At 55.9% G+C, this 14,087-nt stretch overlaps 1 protein-coding gene across 2 annotated transcripts in view; it reads left to right on the top strand.

The window, feature by feature from the left end:
* The window catches only part of DHX34 (DExH-box helicase 34), a 30,108-nt gene extending 27,376 nt beyond the window's left edge, over positions 1 to 2,732 (top strand). For both annotated transcript variants that reach the window (XM_059666067.1, XM_059666066.1), the window contains 4 exons: positions 974 to 1,267; positions 1,493 to 1,669; positions 1,863 to 2,001; positions 2,461 to 2,732. In XM_059666067.1, the coding sequence (XP_059522050.1) occupies positions 974 to 1,267; positions 1,493 to 1,669; positions 1,863 to 2,001; positions 2,461 to 2,594 (744 nt within the window). In that variant the 3' untranslated portion in view covers positions 2,595 to 2,732. The remainder of the gene's footprint in view (positions 1 to 973; positions 1,268 to 1,492; positions 1,670 to 1,862; positions 2,002 to 2,460) is intronic.
* The last annotated feature ends 11,355 nt before the right edge of the window (positions 2,733 to 14,087 follow it).

The raw sequence follows: 14,087 nt of genomic DNA, 5'->3' as shown, positions 1-14,087 counted from the left end.
TGGACAGTTGGATAGAAGGACAGGTAGATGGATGGACAGGTGGATAGAAGGACAGGTAGATGGATGGACAGATGGATAGAAGGACAGGTAGATGGATGGACAGTTGGATAGAAGGACAGGTAGATGGATGGACAGATGGATAGAAGGACAGGTAGATGGATGGACAGGTGGATAGAAGGACAGGTAGATGGATGGACAGGTGGATGGATGGACAGGTGGATGGATGGACAGTTGGATAGAAGGACAGGTAGATGGATGGACAGTTGGATAGAAGGACAGGTAGATGGATGGACAGATGGATAGAAGGACAGGTAGATGGATGGACAGTTGGATAGAAGGACAGGTAGGTGGATGGACAGGTGGATAGAAGGACAGGTAGATGGATGGACAGATGGATAGAAGGACAGGTAGATGGATGGACAGTTGGATAGAAGGACAGGTAGATGGATGGACAGGTGGATAGAAGGACAGGTAGATGGATGGACAGGTGGATAGAAGGACAGGTAGATGGATGGACAGATGGATAGAAGGACAGGTAGATGGATGGACAGTTGGATAGAAGGACAGGTAGATGGATGGACAGGTGGATAGAAGGACAGGTAGATGGATGGACAGGTGGATAGAAGGACAGGTAGATGGATGGACAGGTAGATGGATGGACAGGTGGATGGATGGACAGGTGGATAGAAGGACAGGTAGATGGATGGACAGGTGGATAGAAGGACAGGTAGATGGATGGACAGGTGGATAGAAGGACAGGTAGATGGATGGACAGGTGGATAGAAGGACAGGTAGATGGATGGACAGGTGGATAGAAGGACAGGTAGATGGATGGACAGGTGGATAGAAGGACAGGTAGATGGATGGACAGATACATGGGTGGACAGGTGGATGGATGAATGAATGTCTGGGCTGGAACCCAGCGTGTGGGGGCCCCTCACCCACTGCCTGTTTTCTGCCCCGTCTCTTCCAGTCCCTCCTGCTGTTCAGTCGGTCCCTGGACACCAATGGTGACTGCTCCCGCCTGGTGGCTGATGGCTGGCTGGAGCTCCAGCTTGCAGACAGTGAAAGTGCAGTCCGGCTCCTGGCGGCCTCCCTGCGGCTCCGTGCCCGCTGGGAAAGTGCCCTGGACCGGCAGCTGGCCCATCAGGCACGTCGGGGGCAGCCGGCGAAAGAAGAGGAAGAGGAGGAGGAGGAGGAGCCTCCAGTCAACCGCCAGGAGGTGGTGGCCCTGAGCAGGGAGCTGCTACAGTTCACAGCAGCCAAGGTACCCGCCGCCACCCTCGGCCAGGGGTGCCCCGTCCACCAGCTTCCAGGGCGGGGATGACAAGCCCAGGGTCACACCTGGTAAGGGCTGGAGCCAGGATCTGACCCCGGGCCTGGCTCCAGAGGCCGCGCTGTTAGCCGAAGCCCTGATTCTGCTCTGGTCCCCGGCTGTGGCTGCGGGAAGCGAGGTGCGGAGCGGCCCACTCTCTCCTGTCTCTTTCCGCAGGTCCCCTACGCTCTCCGGCGGCTCACGGGGCTTGAAGCCCAGAACCTCTACGTGGGACCCCAGACCATCACCACTGCCCCCAGTCTCCCCAGCCTCTTTGGCAGCTCTCCCCCGTCCCCCCACCCCACCAAAGGGGGCTACGCAGTCACGGACTTCCTCACCTACAACTGCCTCACGGTGAGCCTGGGCGCCCTGGCCCCTCACCCTCCTGCCCCCGAACGTGGGATTTTAGGGAGCCCCCCACCCACATTTCACTCTAGTCCAGGGGTAGTTGCAGAATGGGGCCTGCCCCCCGGGGGGTTCTGAGGAGGGACCTAGACTGGCTGTTGGGGGGCGGGGGCAAGGCCCTGACACAGCGTGCCCCCTGCAGAGCGACACAGATCTGTACAGCGACTGTCTCCGCACCTTCTGGACCTGCCCCCACTGCGGCTTGCACATGCCTCTCACGCCCCTGGAGCGCATCGCCCACGAGAACACCTGCCCCGAGGCCCCGCCGGCCGGCCCCCCAGGTAAGGCCGTGGCCGTGGGGGGCGGGGCATCTGCCCGTCCCAGGCTGGTTTCCTGTGTATCTGAGCCTTCTCTGGACACAGGACTGACATCCTCAACCCTCTGGTTTTGGTCACAGAGACCCCGGAGCCCGGGTTGGGGAGGGACTGGAGGGCCGCCACTTTCTCATTTCTTTCCGTCTGCCTGTCTCTCTGTGGCTGTGTCTCTTGTTCTTTTCCGTCCCACAGTTGTTGCTACCACAGCTGCATTCGCTCTGTTGTTAGCCAGGGATGCCGTAGCAGGCAGACCCGAGCAGCTGCTGCAGTGCACGGACCACCCCAGGGCTCTCTCAGTCTGTGCATATGTGTAAATCAAGGAGGGCTTCCTGGAGGAGACAGACCCAGACTCCCCTCGGTGCCCGGGGTTTGGGTGGGTGAGAGCTTGCTGCGGAGCACCCCCTCAGCCTCCCTTCTCTCTCTCAGGGGCTGAGGAAGCCGCCCCCGAGCCCCAGCAGAAGACATCTGCTCTGCAGAGACCTTACCACTGCGAGGCCTGTCAGAGAGACTTTCTGTTCACGCCCACGGAGGTGCTGCGGCACCGCAGGCAGCATGTGTGAGCCCAGCCGGGCCGGGAGCCCAGGGCAGGGCCACGGACTCCACCCGAACCCCCATCCTGCGCTCAGGACTACAGTCTGGATGCCCCTGCTCCCCACACACACAGTGGGGCGGGGTATGAATAAAGTCTGACACGCTGAGCCCGACCTTTAAGCCTACTCCCGTCACCCAGTGGTGCAGCGCCCCCTGCGGGTCCTCCCGTAGTCTTGCTCTCGTGCTGGCCCTGGGGTCCTGGGGTAGATATGGCCGAGCAGGGACTCCAGGTCCCGGGACAGGATCTCCGTGTCCCTGGGCCCGGTGTCGCCTGAGTCTGTGCTCAGGGAGACGCTGCACGGGCCCATCCACGTGTACACTTCGAGAGGCACCGGGAGGGGTGTCCGTGCTCACGGACCACAGGCTGCACCGTCAGGGTCCCTGGGCTGTCCTGCTGCAGGGCCCATGGGCAGTTCTCAGCCGTCACCTCTGGATTCCCGGCCCCTGAGGTGCCTCCTGCCTGGGCCGAGGGCCTCCCTGCCGTAGATGTCTCCCCACCCCTGCAGCCCCGCCTGGTAGCCGCTGCTCCCCCTCCTCGCCTCCCTGCCTGCATGTGGCCGGCCCTACCCTGCCCTGGCCTCCTCTGTCCGCACTCGCCTCCCAGTGAGCTCACCCAGTCCCCAGGCCTGACACGTCCTGGCCCCCGGCTCCCATGTCCCGCTGCCTCCTTGGCATGGACACTTGCAGCCGAACAGGCATCTCGGGTGTAACCCAGCCCTCGCCGATTCGGGGGTCCCTGGGCTGCCCCTTCCCACTAAGTCAGTTCACGATTGATGCTCCACTCACTCAGCCATTTATCATTCACGGATCATCTCTGTCCTCGCTCCCCTCCCTCCGCCCGCCCCCCTCCAGCAGCCCAGATGTCTGAGCTTTACTCTGTTTGTGATCCCCAGACAGTGCGGCGCCAGGCACCCCGTCAGGCCCAGGTCCTCATGCCATCTTGGCCCCCCTCCCACCTACACGCACTCTCGTAGCCAAGCCCAGCGGCTCCCCTTTAAATAGATCCAGAATCTGACTCGTGTCGCTGCCAGCCACGCAGGGACTGGATCGGCCTCCTCGCTGGTCTCCCTGGTGACGTGGGTCATGTCGGCTGTGCGTCATCCTCTGCGCCTGTGACTTCAGTGACCCGGGCACGTGGGAACAGCGTTTTCACTTTTCCAAACACGGGCTGCACCACCGCGGTCCGCAGCTGGCACCCCGTGCGTGGGGAGCTGAGTCGGTGCTGCGCCTGCCGTCTGCGCGGCTCACGTTTAACTGTGGGGAGGCGGCTCCTCTTTTGCTCCCACAAACGGCCGGCATGACACCGTGCACGTGTGTGGTTTACAGATGCACGCGTACCTGGAGGCCAGGCCCCGGAGGTGGGAGCGCTGGTCGTATTCACGGGTCATTTGATAGATTCTCCCAAACGTCCTTCCGCACAGGCTGTGCCGGTTTACCCTGTGTTTCCCCCGACTGCCCGTGAGCCCGGCTCTTCGCATGGTACCCTGGGCCGCTGTGAGTCCTCTTCCGTGCGGCTCCCACCCTCGCGGCTGTTCCCCAGGTGCCCTGTCACGTCCTCTGGTCTGTGAAAGCTCTTCAGACATCCTGGGCCTCCACCTCCACCCTAGACGTTACAAACATCCGTCTGCTGCGTGTCTTTGGGCTTTAAGGGGACTGGACTCTCTTAGGACTTTTCCATTTTTGGTTGTCAAATCTCTCTAACTCTCTTCTGTGTTCTCAACCCAAGTATTAAAAACAGAAATGAATGAAGGGAGAAACTAACCTCAGAGTGTCCCTACCCCGTCCAGCCAAATCTAAGCATTATGGCTTGTCGGGACTGGTCTTGCTTCTCCTCCTTTCTCCACGTTAAATCATAAAATAAAAAGAGGTCTGTGGGCAGAAGAGAGAGAGAGAGAGAGAGAGAGAGAGAGAGAGAGAGAGAGAGCGCGCAGCACCGATGTGTCCCGTTATTTTGCACTCATTGGTTGGTTCCTGTCGGTGACCTGACCCAGGATCGAACCAGAAACCTTGGACATGGGGATGACGCTCTAACCAACGGGGTTACCCGGCCGGGCCCAGAGTTCTGTGTTTCTATTGAGGGACGAGAGGGCGCTGCGGAGGATGGCCATCCAGGTCCACCAAGAAGCCTTAAGCTTCTCCTGGTCTCTGACCCATCCATCCCTCGTGGGGAGTGAGTCCAGAGGTCCATGTTTGTCAGAACTGAGGAACCCAGGGCTCACAGCCCCTCCAGGGCGACTCTGGCCCGTGACAGACAGAGTCCGACCCATCCGTGTCCTGGAGAGACTGTCGGCCACGCTCAGAAGCTGCCGTTCTCACAACTGCATGACGTAAACCCGAGACACCGTTTCCACCCACCGATGAAGAAGGCGGGTGGTGCCCACCGCTGGGGAGTCTGGGAAACGGCGCTTCCTTCCATCTGCCTTCCGCTTCTCCGCCAGGCGACCTGGCAGGATCTTTCCAACGCAGAGCGCACGCCTTCAAGTCTCCCAGGACTTTCTCTCAAAGCAGAAAAGCGCTCAACTCCTCCGTGAACAGCTTGGCGAATTCCTCCAGAAAATGAGCCAAAAATGAACCATGCCCGAGCCACCAGCATCCAGAACAGAAACGAGCAGCAGCCCTAACCGGTTTGGCTCAGTGGATAGAGCGTCGGCCTGCGGACTGAAGGGTCCCAGGTTCGATTCCGGTCAAGGGCATGTACCTTGGTTGTGGGCACATCTCCCAGTGTGGGGGCGTGCAGGAGGCAGCTGATCGATGTTTCTAACTCGCTATCCCTCTCCCTTCCTCTCTGTAAAAAATCAATAAAATATATTTTTAAAGAAAGAAAGAAACGAGCAGCAGCCCAGCCCCCGAGCGACCCACAGCCTGGCTCCTCACAGCGGGCCGGTGCGGACCGTTCTAGCGCTTACAAAAAATGCTCTTCCTTTGCTCAGCGTCTGTTGCGTGGAGCTGCGGCTTACGTTCTGTTGCGTGAGGGAATCCCTGTCCATCGATCCTCTTGTCGATGGTGTGGTTCCCGTTACAGAAATGCTGCTGGGACGCGGCACCTGCACGAACACGTGCGTCTGGTGGAGCCTGTGTCCAGGAGCGGAGCCGCGGGGCCGCAGGACTCGCGCGTGTTCCCTTTCGGCAGATTCTTGGAAATTGGCTTCCAGAGTCCGTTTGCCCATTTGTGCTCCCGCCAGCACGTCGGAGCTGCACACACTGATGGGATTGTCATAGCTGGTGTTTAAGCCATTCTAATGATATTTATTTTGGCTTTAATGGCATTTTTATGACTAATGGTGTCAAGCAGTTTTTCATGAGCTTATTAACCATTTATATGCTTTTTGTAGTTATATTAAATATTTTGCCTCTTATAAAGGGGCTGTTTGTCTTATTGATTTGAAAGTTATTTATGTAATATATAGTTTATATATTTCTTTTTAAATATATATGTATATATACATGTGTGTATATATACATATAGATATATAGATATATAGATATAATTGATTTCAGAGAGGGAGAGAGAGATAGAAATATCTATGATGAGAGAGAATCATTGATCGGCTGCCTCCTGCATGCCTCCTATTGGGGGTTGAGCTGGAACCCAGAGCATGTGCCCTGACCAGGAAGGAATTGAGCCATGACCTCCTGGTTCATAGGTTGATACTCAACCACTGAGCTATGCCAGTTGGGCAGTATCATTTATATATTTCTTTAAATATGAATATATTTGTCAAATATATATATTGTGAATATTTTCTCCAAGTCTATATTTGTCTTTTCATTTATTTATTTATTTATTTATTTATTTATTTATTTATTTATTTACTAGAGGCCTGGTGCACGAATTCGTGCACAGGTGGGGTCCTTCGGCCTGGCCGGCGATTGGGGCCGATCGCGACCGTCTTGCCCAGTGCTGGGGAGGGACCGCAGGAGGTTGGCCGGCCTCGGGAAGTTGGCTGTGGGAGCACACTGACCACCAGGAGGCAGTTCCTGCATTGAGTGTCTGCCCCCTGGTGGTCAGTGCACATCATGGCAACCAGTCCTAATGGTCGCTAAGGCTTTTATATACACTGAGTGGCCAGATTATTATGATTACATAACGTTTGTAGGCAAATTAGCCGCACACTGCATCATATGGGATCTGGAAGCCGAAGGCCTGTTCGAACACCTTTGCTGTCTGCAGTTGCCAAGATGAAACATCTCCAATTTGCACAGGAACATAAGGATTGGACAGCCGAGCATTGGAAAAAAGTCATGTGGTCCCATGAATCACGTTTCCAGTTGCATCATGCAGATGGCAGAGTGAAAATTTGGCGGAAACAGCATGAAAGCATGCACCCCACATGCATGAGTACAACCCTTCAAGCTGGTGGGGGCAGTGTTATGGTTTGGGGCATGTTTTCCTGGCATGATTTGGGCCCTTTAATTTGTGTGGAACAACGTCTGAATAGCACCACATATCTAAGTATCATTGCTGATCAGGTTCATCCTATCATGTTGATGGCGTATCCCAATGGAGGTGGCTTCTTCCAACAAGACAATGTGTCATGCCACGGTGCTCGTATTGTGCAGGAGTGGTCTCAAGAACATGAGGGAGACTTTACCTTGCTTAGGTGGCCCCACAATCACCAGATCTCAACCCAATTGAGCATTTGTGGGACGAAGTTAAAAGAGCCATCAGGCAGCTGGTTCCACAACCATCAAATCTCATAGAACTGGACAGTGCTATTCATCAGGCATGGTGTCAGATTCCTCGCATCACCTTTCAACATCTCGTGGAGTCAATGCCAAGAAGAATCGCCGCAGTACTGAAGGCAAAAGGTGGCCCAACGAAGTACTGATGGGGTGGTCATAATAATCTGGCCACTCAGTGTATATAGATTGATTTTAGAGCGAAAGAAGAGAGTTACATCGATTTTTGTTGCTCCACTTATTTATGCATTGGTTGGTTGATTCTTGTATGTGTCCTGACCGGGAATTGAACCCACAACCTTGGAGTATCTGGGGGGATGACACTCTAACCAACTAGCTAGAGAGAAACATCGATGAGAGAGACATCGATTGGTTGCATCCCACACACGCTCTGACCGGGGCCAGGGATCAAACCTGCAACCCAGGTACATGCGTGCTCCGCCCCCCCCCCCCCCCCCCGGCCCCACTCCGCAGGGAATCAAACCTGTGACTCTCTGGTGCTCGGGCCAATGCTCCAACGACTGAGCCACACTGGCCAGGACAGGGCCTTCATTTTCTTAACAGTGTCTTTTGCAGAGCTGAAGTTTTTAATTTTGATAAAATTCAATTGATCACTTTTACTTGGCACTTTAAAATTATTTTTATTAATCCTATTGTTTACTTTATTTTTAGATTGTACCTATTCTATCTTATTTATTTATCTTTATTATTTATTAATTTTAATTTTTTTATTTTTTGTACTTTTTGTGTGCTAAAAAAATCTTTGCCTACCCCTAAGGTCATGAGGTTTTCCTCCTGTTTTTTTTTCCTAGAAGTTTTATAGTTTTAGATTTTACCTTTACGTCTATGATCCGTTTCCAGTTAGTTTTTGTGTATAATGTGAATGAAGAGTCAAGGTTCATTTTCCTTCAGGTTCATGTCCAGTTGTTCCAGCACCATTTGCCGAAGAGACGCTCCATTCCCCTTTGAATTAATGTGACGCCTTCACTGAAAAGCGATTGGCTGATCCACGCGGTCCGTTCCTGGGCTTTACCCACCGATCTGTGTTGGGCTGCCCCTGGACCACACGGATCACGGTGGATCACAGCGAGCTTGAAGCAGTTAGTGCAAAGCCTCTGACTTTGTTCTGTGCCCAGATAGCTGTGGCTGTGCCAGGTCTCACGCCTTTCCATATAAATTTTAGAATCAGCTCGTCCACTTCTCCCACAGCCCACTGGGATTTCAACTGGGGTTGTCTCGACTCTACAGATATTTAGGGAGAACCGACAAGTGGATATTTCAAGTCTTCCAAGTTTTAAATCCATGAATATGATATATCTCCCCTTTTTAAAAAACGTACTTAATGCCAGGGCCAGTGTTCTCAGTGGTTAGACCATCAGCCCTCGCACCGAAGGGTCTCCGGTTCAATTCCAGTCAGAGGCATGTACCTGGGTTGTAGGCCCAGGACGTGTGTGGGAAGCAGCCAATGGCTGTCTCTCTCTCACATGTTTCTCTCCTCCCCCCCCTTCCTCCCTCCCTCCCAGTCTCTCTAAAAATTAACGGGAAAAATACCCTCAGGTGAGGATTAACCAACACCGAAAACAACACACATATGTAAGGTCTTCGCTTTCTCGCAGCGGCGTGTGTGGCGCTGTGTGCATCTCGCGCAGCCATGGTGCACGCCTGCAGGCTCGCTGGCCGCTGGCCCCCATGGCTGCTGCATCCGAGGCCCCAGGGCTGGGAAGGGGAGGGGAGGCACTGTCACCCCCCTGCATCTGTTCCCCATCTGTGAAATGGGGATAACAGTCCCACCTCATGAGCTGGGAATGGCGAACACGTGGGCACGGTCTCAGCACCAGCAGCTGCCGTCTCCCCGAGGCACGGAGAGGAACCAAGATGTGCTGGCCGGTCCCTCATCCGTGACGTCAGAGAGGAACGGGACCCGTTCTCAAGGGAGAATCCAGTACCGATGTAGATGATGTGGATTTTTCCCTCTTGCTGGCTGCATCCAATCCGCCCCTGAGTTTGGTTTCTTTTTTTTTTTTTTTTTAACAAGAGCTTTCTGATGTTTGTGGGTCGCCATTCCCTCATTGGGCTCATCTGGGATGGACCGCAGCTCAGTGTGATCACCAGGAAGTACACCTGGGGTGGTCTCCAGGCTTCGCCCGAGATGAACCCTGTGGGTCCACAGGGAGCACCCCCTCCTCACCTCCCGTCTCCCACCCCCTCCCTGTCAGGCCCCTGCCTCCCCCGCCACCTCTCCCCTGAAACTGCTCCTTCAAGGTCAATGGCGACCTGCAACTGTGACTCTCTGGTCCTCAGCTCCCTCGTCCTCATCTCAGCTGGGTTTTGCCTCCCCCCACCGCCCCCCCACCCCCCGACCCGATTGCCATGAGCTGTTGGGAACTTCAACTCACGGCAGGAAGGAAAGGAACTTCAGGTGACATATTCCTTTGTGTCGCCCTCCTCTCTGAAAAGTGGATATTCTTTCTCTGCCCAACTATCTGAGTCATTCTGAGTCTGCCCCCTCCTCCGCTCCCACCTCCCCACCCTGGCCTGGCTCCTCCATCTTCCCAGCCCCGCTCACTCCCCTGTCAGCTTCCCAAGGCTGCCAGACGCAGCACCACGCATGGGCGACTCAGAGCATCAGAAACTTCTCTGGAAGTTCTTGAGGTTAGAAGTCCAAAATCAAGATCCGTGGGCAGGGAGGCCCCCTGAAACCTGCAAGGAGCCCCCTGTGACCTCTTCCAGCGTCTGGGCTGGCCAGTGCGTGTCCCTTGGCTCACGGCCGCGTCGTTGGGTCCCCCGTCGTCACCCGCCTTCTCTCTGTGTGCCTGTCGCTGCCCCAGTTCCCCTGATGTGTAAGGACACAGTCATACTAGATTAGGGCTCATCGTAGGAGCTCGTCTTAACTCCGTCATCGGCAAAGACCCAATTTCCAAATTAGGGCACAGCCACGGCCTGGAATCAGGACCTCAGTCTAACTCTTTGGGGACACATTTCAACCAATACACCCCCTCCGACCCGCCCTCCCCGGGGCAGCCCGCGGGGCAAAGCACGCACCCAGCCCTGTCCTTCATCTGCTCAAAAGCCTCCCAGGACAACGGAGTATTAGTCGGCCCTGAAAAGGGACGAAGCACCGTCACGCCACACGGATGAGCCTCGAACACCCGCCGAGTGAGAGGAGCCAGGAAAGACCCTGCAGTGTCATGTCCACGGGAACGGAACGCCCAGAACAGGCGGTCCCGGAGGCAGGAAGTGGGCTGGTGGTTGCCTGGGTTTGGGGGCCGAGGGGGTGTCTGCGGAGGGTGGACGGTTTCTTTCTGGCTGATTGTGGCGACACCGGCACAACTCGGCGACGATCTGCTGCCGTCCAAGCGCAGACTTTACAGCAGCGGTTCTCAGCCTCGGCTGCCCGTGAGAGTCACCTGGGAGTCCTTTCAAAATCCTGATTTCTGGGCCTCACCCTCCGGAAATTCTGTTTCTTTGTGATGGGGTGGGGCCACAACATTAGTCACAAAGAAACAGAATTGCCGGAGGAGGAGGCCCAGAAATCAGGATTTTGAAAGGATTCCCAGGTGATTCTCATGTGCAGCCAAGGTTGAGAACCGCTGCTTTATTTATTTTTTTAATATTTTTATTTCAGAGAGGAAGGGAGAGATAGACACATCAATGATCAGAGGGAATCATTGATTGGCTGCCTCCTGCACGTTGGACCGAGCCCGAAACCCAGGCATGTGCCCTTGCCCGGAATCGAACCTGGGACCTTTGGGTCCACAGTCTGACGCTCAGTCCACTGAGCCAAACCAGCTAGGGCAGGAACCACTGCTTTAAATGGATGGATTTCACCGTCTGGGAACTCTCTCTCTCTTGACCCCCGCCCCCCCCCCCCCCCACACACACACACCCAGTAAAGCTGCCACAAAGCAAGCGCCTTCCCGGCTCCCCAGCGCCCCCCGGAGGCGCCACGCTCCGATGGCGTCTGAGCTGGAGGATCAGTGTCCTGGACACACAATTCACAAGAGGCTACGGCCACACAGAGAGGGGCGCTGCCATGGACACAGAAGGAGGCGCCGCTATGAAGACCCGCGTGGCCACAATCCCACCCAGACACACAGCAACGCCCAGAGTCACCAAGCCACACACACAGACACCCTCCCCCAAAGCGCAGCGTGGCAGCCGGCCAGGGACCCCGACATTCCTGGGGCCACCCACACCCCGTTCAGCAGCAGGCACAGCTGTGGCCACGCTCCTGGCGGCGCCCACCAGCCCCACCGCCCTCCCCACAGCTGCCCGCGGACCCCGGCAGCCACCACACCATGGCGCACAGGCACCGGCCCGGAGGCGGCCTGGTCCCGCCCCCGGCACACCGGGCCGCCCCGCGGACCGCAGGCCCCGGTGGGGTCCCCACTTACCCCCGGGCTGGGCGGACCGATCAGCCCACTCACTGCCCCGGCTGCCCCGGAACCCACGGCTCCTCACCCCAGGAAGTGGGCGCGGTATTTTTAGTTACAATTAACCTCCCGCCCAGGTTCCCTCCTCCCCAGGCACATCCAATTGGTTTAATTAGAGAGAATTAAGTGAGAGGCATTTCCAGTCGCCGGGAGGAGGAGGGGGGAGGGGGAGGAGGGGTGCCCCTCCCCCTTAGCAGCGCCCCGGTTCCCAGGGGTCAGGTCTGCGTCCAGCGCGGCCCTCTCCCCATAACCCGTCCCCACAGGCCTTCAAGGGGGGCGCGGGTGGAAGTCCTTCCTGCTGTCTATTCCTCACCCACCCCCTTCAGTCCTGGGGAGTTGGGGCGGAGGTAAACACCAACCAGTCACCACAAGTATCTAACCCAGAAACTAGTTCGTGTTGGGCTCTTTAAAAATCACAGAGTCTTAGATTCTATTTTCTTTTCATCCTCACTCAAGGATATATATGTTTTTATTGATTTTAGAGAGAGGAAGGGAGGTGGGGGGGGGAGAGAGAGAGAGAGAGAGAGAGAGAGATATCGGCTGCCTCCTGCACACCCCGCACAGGGATCGAGCCTGCAACCCAAGCATGTGCCCTTGGCTGGAATCCAACCCAGACATTCAGTCCACAGACCGGCGCTCTAACCACTGAGTAACCGGCTAGGGCTAGATTCTATTTTTTTTTTTTTTTAAATGAGAGGCCATTGGGCAGAGTGGTTAGCACACAGGCTCCAAAGCTGCCAGGCAGTCCTGGTTCTCATAGAGCAGTGGTTCTCAACCTTCTGGCCCTTTCAATACAGTTCCTCATGTGGTGACCCCCAACCATAAAATTATTTTCGTTGCTACTTCATCACTGTCATGTTGCTACTGTGATGAATCGTCATGTCAATATCTGATAGGCAGGATGGTCTTAGGCGACCCCTGTGGGAGGGCTGTTCGACCGCCAAAGGGGTCGCGACCCACAGGTTGAGAACCGCGGTCACAGAGACACACTCTCCAGCTGTGCACCCAGCAGCTGCAATCACTCCCATGTGCTCAGACCCTGGGCACGTGACTCCACCTCTCTGGGCCTCGGTTTTCTCCTCCGGGAACGGGACAGTGATCATCCCACCTCCTGGGACTGAAGGGTGGTTTTCCCGGGTGGGTAGGATATAGCTCCTAGAATAGCCTGGCACATGCGCACTAGCAAAGGGTAAATAAACGCGTAAAGTGTATCCCCTACCCTGCGCCACCGCCAGCTTCTAGCAGACCCCAGGACGCACTCATTTACACGGCCCACGCGGGTCTCCCCATGCCCCGCCCCCCGCTCAGCTCCCCTAGGGCAGGGGTTTGGTTTGTGCACTGAAGTGATGAGCAGAGAGTGTGCTGGGGCCCAAATGAATGAATGAAGGACAGGTGAAGGCCGTTGAGTCTCAGAACTGCTCCCTCCGCTCCTCACCTGTTTCCAGGCAGCCCTCAGCTCTGGGCTAGTTTCTCTAGTTACGGAGAAGGACTCGGGACTTTGACTGCTGACTGCGTGTCAGGCGGCACCGTCCTCAGCACGTCCGCTGCCAAACCTCCGCTCATCAGCCCGACAGACGGACAGACCGGTGAGGTGGGTGTGGCTACGACCCCCACTTTCCAGATGTGGAAACTGAGACCCAGAGAAGTGAGGTCACTTGTCCAAGGTGCCACAACTATTATGTTCCAGAGGTGGGATTTGAACCCAGGTCTGTGGGCACCACTCTCCACGGGTGAGGCTGATCGTGCCAGCCTCCCATGGGACAGACGGAGAAGGTAACTGGAGTCACAGTGTGGGAGACTGATGCAGGAGTGGCCCCCATTCCTCATCTCTCCCAGGATCCTCCTCCCTTATAATTCAAGTTCGCAGCTCCTCCCAAGAAGGGTTGAGTCTGTTTCCCCTTGGGCTGACCTTGAGACTTTCCATGGCTAAGGGATGATAACCGTGAGCCAGATCTGAGCAGGGGCCTCTGGAGGGCTTGGGCCCTTCTGCTCTCTCTTGGAGTCCAATCAAGCCTCCATGTGAACAAACTCAACAGCCTGCTGGCTGATGTTACCACGTGGTCCTGTTGCCCCCGCTGCCAGCAAGCTGACCCCCAGAAGCAGAGCCCCCTTGTTGACCTGTCCCTGCCACAGACACACAAGAGAGCCCTACTGAAATCACAAGATGTGCCTCACTGAGCCTAGTTTAAGATATCAAGTCAGCCCTAACCGGCTTGGCTCAGTGGATAGAGCGTCGGCCTGCGGACTGAAGGGTCCCAGGTTCGATTCCGGTCAAGGGCATGTACCTTGGTTGCGGGCACATCCCCAGTAGGGGGTGTGCAGGAGGCAGCTGATCGATGTTTCTCTCTC

The sequence above is a fragment of the Myotis daubentonii genome, chromosome 15, assembly GCF_963259705.1.
Source record: "Myotis daubentonii chromosome 15, mMyoDau2.1, whole genome shotgun sequence".
NCBI lineage: Eukaryota > Metazoa > Chordata > Mammalia > Chiroptera > Vespertilionidae > Myotis > Myotis daubentonii.
The sequence above is the reverse complement of the archived record's forward strand: the minus strand, read 5'-3'. Positions and strand labels throughout refer to the sequence as shown.